The 7,513-nt window shown below is 34.9% G+C and overlaps 1 protein-coding gene across 1 annotated transcript; it reads left to right on the plus strand.

Annotated features, from left to right (window-relative positions):
* Nucleotides 1-335: 335 nt before the first annotated feature.
* Nucleotides 336-6,727, plus strand: LOC109807944 (DUF21 domain-containing protein At2g14520). The gene is made up of 11 exons (XM_020370694.3): nucleotides 336-758; nucleotides 1,620-1,696; nucleotides 1,773-1,856; nucleotides 2,659-2,772; nucleotides 2,895-2,981; nucleotides 3,274-3,413; nucleotides 3,505-3,592; nucleotides 5,596-5,669; nucleotides 5,759-5,883; nucleotides 5,971-6,236; nucleotides 6,348-6,727. Exons 1-11 carry the CDS (start codon nucleotides 581-583, stop codon nucleotides 6,390-6,392), a joined length of 1,278 nt encoding a protein of 425 aa, XP_020226283.1. The 5' UTR covers nucleotides 336-580; the 3' UTR covers nucleotides 6,393-6,727.
* Nucleotides 6,728-7,513: the final 786 nt, after the last annotated feature.

The raw sequence follows: 7,513 nt of genomic DNA on the forward strand, positions 1-7,513 counted from the left end.
TAAAAGTAGTAGCAAGAACGATAGCTAAAACAATAGTTTATTTTACTTACTTTTGCGACAGTGACGATAACAATATTACGATAACGATATAGTGGCGAGTGTGAGTAAAATAGTAGTTTCCTGTATTTAATTTAATAAAATTGGGATACGGTAAGTAAATTTTTTATTTAAGCATGTTTATTATTAGCCACACGATATGATATGATGATCTAGGGAGGCGACAAGTATGAGAGAGGGAAGAGTGTCCGTAGATTTGGCAATCTTGTCATCCTTTGGAGTTTGGACACACGCTGTACAGTACAACTCAACCGCCACTTCCCACCGAATCATCTCCCTCACCCTCCCTCACCCTCACCCTCACCCTCATCTACCACTTCTTCTCACTCTATTTAAATAATAAATAATAAATAATAAATCCACCGTCATCATGCTCTTTAAATTCGCACCACATCTGCACGTGCTCCTTGCCTCTTCCGCTTCTACCGCAACAATGAACGTGGTGGAGCTCCGGTCCACGTGCTTTCTCTGACACTCTCTGTCAACGCCGAAACTGAACCCAACCACTTCTACGTTCTACCTAATGGCGGTGGAGTACACATGCTGCGAAACCGGCTTCTTCCTCCACATACTCGTCATCGTGCTGCTCGTGCTCTTCGCGGGCCTCATGTCGGGCCTCACTTTGGGCCTCATGTCGCTCAGCCTCGTTGATCTTGAAGTTCTCGCCAAGTCCGGTACTCCTCAGGATCGTAAGCACGCTGGTATGCTACGCCTACTGTTACTAACTAGTTTCTTCTTCATTTTCCCCTCTTTGTTCTTTTCTTATTTGACCGTCACTCGTGTTTCAACTATGAACTCGGTGTAATTTCAGGAATCACGGTCACACAGAAGGGAAATTGCCTTGGATTTTGTGTGGCCTAGCATTTTGTTCTTGCTTAAACTGTGATAAGAATACAAATAATAAAAAATTGTTTTTTTTTTTTTTTTTTTTTTTTTGCTTTTCAGTTTGTCGAATTCGGCTCCGATTAAAAAAGATTGGTCAAGATAACTCATTTGGTCACACGATTTAAACTAATAAACAAGAAATGAAGGGAATTAAGTGCAGTTGTTGATTTGGAGTTTATTAATTCCCGTTCTGGGGATATTTGGGATTTTTTTGAACAATCGTGAAAATAAGAGGTAGGTTATCGGGATTTTTTAGGGATAAATGAAATCCTTAGCTGAACATTATCTCTTGCTGAAGGGATGGATAAGGTTCTGCTGAGAGTGGTCCCTACATTTAGGGAGGGCCCAGTACGCCTCGAACATGATGGTCTTCAGAGGAGGATACCAGTGAAAAATTACATTTATTTAAAGCTATATTTGGATGCAAGTTTAGCTGAAGTTTTGAGAGAAGCTCTTTTGAGAACCTCTTTCGATATAAGATAGAAGTATTTTTGAGAATTTTTTTACTGAAAATAAATGTTGAAAAATTTTCTGAAGTGTTTCTAAACTAATATCTAATCATACCGTAAGATTGTATCTAAACAAACTCTTTATCTTTTATTGAAGAGACCTTCGGCATAGTATGAGGTTATTGATTCTCTACCTGTATGAACTGGCGTTTTGTTTTGTCTTTACAGAGAAGATATTACCTGTTGTCAAAAACCAACATTTGTTGCTTTGTACTCTGCTAATTTGCAATGCTGCAGCCATGGAGGTACAGCTATGGTCATACACTGGTCGCTATATTGTCACATGGTTTTCATATTCTAAATGGTTGTTGCCTTTTTCAGGCACTTCCTATATTTCTTGATGGTCTCGTTACCGCATGGGGCGCCATCCTGATTTCGGTGACATTAATTCTTTTGTTCGGTGAGGTGAGAAAGTTCTTGACTTGTATATTTTAAGTAAAATGCATACATTTTGTTTAGAGGTTTCAACAATGTGGCAATAAAAATCTGGTAGTACAGTATACATTTTGTTTGGTTTACTTTCTTTTCTGTTTTTAAAAGACATTCTCTGTCCTTTAGAATCAATTATAGTTCAAGTGAGAAACAGTAGTTTTCATTTCTCCAACATTACACCTGTCAACAAAAAATATTCAGATGCAATTACCAATAAATGCAATGAATACAACTTTTAACCTTTATAATATAAATTAAATTTAACATCTAATTTAGTAATTTTATTCCTAAAAGGGATTATACCTTATCTATCCAAACAACAACACTTTTAAACTCACTTTTGAAATATCGTCTCCAAATACTAATAACCGATTCTTTCCAAACCAATTCTTTTAACACCAATTCTTTCAAAATTAATTCTACAAAAATTTAAAACAAACATAATCTAAAGGCATGTCTCATCTTTCTCACCTAACTCTTTAGTGGGTGGTACTAGTACATCTCTTTTGACAGAGTGAATACGGAAGCGAGTAATTCAACTTCAATCATGTTTTGTTTATTAGCAAATCAACTCAATCTTGAGAATTAGTTCAGTTTGTAAATCTGTCTTTCTACTTGCTATTTCCAATAACCTTAATAGGTCCGTCATTTGGATTGAATATTGATGTATGTGTGGCAGATCTTTATTTGTCTAATATTTAATATGAATATATTAATGTTCAGTTACTTAGCGTTGCCTGTGAAATTCCTCTGACATATGTCTACATGTGTGAAGATTATACCCCAATCAGTTTGTTCTCGGTATGGTTTGGCGATTGGTGCATCAGTGGCTCCCTTTGTTCGTGTGCTTGTATGCATATGTTTTCCGGTTGCTTTCCCAATTAGTAAGGTGACATGCATTTATCAGAACTTTTATTAATTCTATTTGAGTAAATATGGGGTAAATTTAATTTGTTTTGTCATGATTTTCATTCCCTTACTGGCTTTTTATGCATTTATGTGGCTTTCCAGTTGTTGGATTTTTTACTGGGCCATCGACATGAAGCCCTGTTCCGTAGAGCTGAGTTGAAAACACTAGTAGATCTGCATGGTAATGAGGTCTGTATCAGAGAAACATGATGATTTTATTTGAGATGAAAGCATCTATCTTTATTTGTATAATTTTGTTTTCATTAATTTGTTTTTGTGGTTGAGAAAAACCTGTTTTACAAGTTTCGTAAGTATGCTGCTCTTCCTATTATTTTTTATTTTTTTTAAATCAAAATATGTAATTTGTGTGAAATGTCACTGAGGGCTATCTTATCTTCTTCCCTTTTGGTTATTTGGAATCCTGTGCATGTCCATTCATGATTTTGTGTTAGTTGTTGGTGTTCATGTTGAATTGTCTTAGGCTGGAAAAGGAGGGGAACTGACACATGATGAAACAACAATCATTGCTGGGGCACTTGAACTCAGCGAGAAGACAGCCAGTGATGCCATGACTCCAATATCTGAAACATTTGCCATTGATATTAATTCAAAGCTTGACAGGTAAGGTGTACTCAATTATTTATAAATGAAAATTAACTTATGTATTTTATATAATTTTTATTCATATAATTAAATGGCTATTACTAAGCAGGGAATTGATGAATGAAATATTGGAGAATGGGCATAGTAGAGTCCCAGTCTATTACGAGCACTCTACAAACATTATTGGACTTATACTGGTAAAGTGTTTTCTTTTTCGGTTTTTCCCCTTCAAAGCTTTTTAACGTTGAACATTCATTTGCCATTAGATGAAAAACTACTGCAAAGGCCACATACAGCTTCACCTCAATTGCTTTGATACCCTTTTTTCTTTTAAATTCAAGAGAGCATCTTTCATACCAGAGGATTATTATAGATGTCAATTGTTGTTGACCATTTGATTAAAACTATCTATCTAGAACCTAATAGACTCGGGAGTCACTTTTTTAAATTTTACCATTTGCTGAGGAACTTAAATTGATGTTCAGCTTTCGTGTGAGACAGTACCGTCATTTGGGTATTGAGCATTTAATTAACAAGAACTGAATTATTTTGCAATGGACTGCTGTAAGTTGTAACCTTGGAAAGGAGAATCAAGTCTATTTTCTTACACAGAATCCCCATGTGTGTGGATTTTTTTCTTTAGATACATCTGATTCATTCTCAGTTCAATTGTCTGAAACGAATTTCTTGATCTGCAGATGTAACAACATATCATGCTCTCAAAAAAATTATAAATTAACCTTGGCTTCTTTCTATAAAAATACTTAATAATAGTATTTTTGGAAATCAAACAAATTATAGGACAATTTAAGTTAAAATTTAGGCTGCAGAAGACGTAACTCACACTTCAAATCATACCAGAGAATATAGCGGGCAGAGTAGTGCAAGAGGGGTTGGAGAAATAAGTGTAACGAGTTGTATGTCTGCGTTGTAGGAATTGCTTCCAAATAATGGAACTATATATGACCTTTCTACCCAAGGCATTCTTAAGAAAAGCACTAGATGATTGTGTCTTCCTTGAGCACTGTTGACTTAAAAATATACCCGATAACTTCGATTTTCTCTTGTTGGACTTATCTTGTATCATTTCATTAGAGCCGGTAGTGGCCATTTGAGACTCTTAACCCACTTATATATTTTTTTAATGCAAGTTAACATGTTTGAATACTGTTGCAATGTTGCTATGTGTAAACTTTTATGCCTTGCTCCTGTTATATGGAAAATATTAACGGGAAATTTTTATGATGTCTTCTGGAATCACAGCTAGTTCCATCAGAAATTCTAGTAACGACACTACAGGTCTGAAGTACTGAGAATGAAGGAAGACTTCCAAACAGTTCGATAGTTGTAACAGTAATAATGAATGTCAGTAGGGGAATAGAAGTTACAAAAAATAAAATAAAGTTGTTCAGCTCATGTACTTGAGCTTTCCATAGAGATGAGCAAGAAAATACACTAGTATGGTTTCACTTGATTTATAAACAAGATTAACACCTAGTTATCTGGCGCAAGGTAGCATTTGTAAGGTCTTGTTTTGTTCTTGAGTTGACTGTGTAAGCCAACTATCAGTTGAAATGCTTGCTGCATGTTGGTCAACTATGAAACAAGCTTAGTACTCCATTACCTGGCAGCAAATAGAACTCTCAATGCCCTATGAAATTTTATAACATTATTGAGAACTATAATTGGGGTGGTCAACTGTTTAGCCAAAATGTTGCATGTTAATTTTGATGTAATGAATTAGGATTTGTCACTTTTAAGACTGCTTATTTAGCAGAAAACCAGAGGTTCTTTTGGTGACAATTTTGTAACACACATACAGGGGAGATCAAAATCATCAGGGATCTCGACCACTTGTGTGGTTTATAAGACATTATTAGTTAATCCAGTGGTAATATTAGTGTGTATCTCGTCAACAGGGATAGATTTTCATTGAGGCTGATGGTGTTCCCTGCACTGTTGATATGAATTCCAGCAGTTGTGATTTTTTTTTTCCCTGTAATTTTGTACCATGCTCTTTATGCCTGTATACTATGTATGATGATTGATGAGATTGCTATTCCTTTGCATTATTCTTTTCATTTCTCTATTCAATTTTCTATTGCTTGATGCTTGCTCATTGGATGTTTTCTCAATCTTTTTTTTTTTTTGTGATTGTATGCTACCTTTTGTTTGCTAAATGTATGCTGCTTAACTTTAGGTCAAGAATTTATTGACAGTTCATCCAGAAGATGAAGCACCCGTGAAGAGTGTAACCATACGCAGGGTTCCAAGGTATTTTGTAAATGTTTTACTAGTTTAATGGGAAAAGTCACATTTTACGTCACCATAATTTCATATTTAGAAATTACATATATTGACAGGGTTCCTGAAAGTATGCCACTTTATGACATTTTGAATGAGTTCCAGAAGGGCCATAGCCACATGGCAGTTGTTGTAAGGCGGTGTGACAAGACGAAACAACAATCTCCCCAAAATAATGGAAATGGTAAGAAAATGCTATTAACAGTTTAAAACTTTGAAACTGAAATTTTCTTTCTTAATAAATGCTGTATGTCTCACGCCTCTGAAATAGACTCGCTGAGAGATGTGAAGGTGGATATTAATGGTGAAAAGCCTCCTCAAGAGAAAGCTTTGAAACCCAAGATGCCACTCCATAAGTGGAAAAGCTTTCCAAATACGAACAAGTCAAATAGGGGTGGTTCTCGGAGCAGAAAATGGTCAAAAAATATGTACTCGGATATTTTGGAGATAGATGGAAGTCCCCTTCCAAAGCTCCCTGAAGAGGAAGAAGCCGTTGGAATTATTACGATGGAAGATGTCATTGAAGAGCTTTTACAGGTACTAATGATCATTCTGAACAATCTTGTTCTCTCATGAAGCTTTTATAGTTTAAAAAAAAAGGCTTATTTACTTGTAGAAAGATTTATTGATGTCAATATTTGTGCGTAGGAGGAGATCTTTGATGAGACAGATCATCATTTTGAAGACTCATGACAATGGCTTTTCCCATGAAACCTTCCATGTTCATATTCTTGTTTGGACCTTATAGATAATTAAATAGATAATGCGGTTTAGGGTGAGAGCTGCTGTATAGAGATCTGAGCTGTGATTGAAACGTGTAAGCCATTATCGTCGAAGAAATGCAGGGACCAGACAGCTGTGAATACACCAAACCTTGCTTTTGAGATGTGCATGAGTGTGCCTTATCTCAATGACGCATGCCAGCAAATCATGGTGTGTGTGTGCGTGTTTTCCTTTCTTTTGATTAAGTGATAGCTACTACTTGTATGGATTGCATGTGTGTTACGAAAGAGTATTGGTATTTAGTATGCACAGGATTTCATGAATCTGACAGAAAAGAAAAATGTATAACAAGGTATATGTAATTGAAACATGAATTGAATTTTAAAAAAGTAATTAATCTGTTAAAAATAGCTCCCTTAGAGTGAGGGTGAAATTGTATTATTTTTTTATGGAAAATATATTAATTTTATTTTATTAAAATTTAATGATTAATATATTTTACCTGTATTCTCTACACACAAGTTTATTTAAAATCAATCTTGTTATTGTTACCTCAATACTTTACTTGAAAAATATTAACAAAAATTATTCTATAGAAATTATTAATTCAGAATATGTACTGCTTGATTAATATATCTAATAAATAAATGGGTCGAACTTGGCGAGTCTTAGAAATTTTGGACCCCTTATTAAGTTAGGTTGGATTTTAGTGCGTTTTTTTGCTGTCAACGGTTGGACTTTTGAGTTTGATTATAATTAAACCTGAAAATAATTCAGACTTTGAAATTTGATCCTCGACATTTGGTCCTTTACGATAAGGTTCATGTTGTCCATGTAAATTTAAAATTTCAAATAATAGATAAATAGGGCAGCTAGCCTATTCAACCCAGGACCAGTAAAATGATCGGGTCAAATTAGAAAAAAAATTTACTCCTAATTAAATTCATAAATGTTTGGAACCAAAAGTTCCTTACATGGCCGAATTTATGTACTTGTGCGGTTGTGCCCCCATCATTAATTACTGTACTTGATAATCATTACGTGGGTCCTTGAACCAAAACTCCCATTTGGTCTGAAATAAAAGTGATTCT

Source organism: Cajanus cajan, chromosome 2 (assembly GCF_000230855.2).
Source record: "Cajanus cajan strain Asha chromosome 2, NIPB_CcT2T_4, whole genome shotgun sequence".
NCBI lineage: Eukaryota > Viridiplantae > Streptophyta > Magnoliopsida > Fabales > Fabaceae > Cajanus > Cajanus cajan.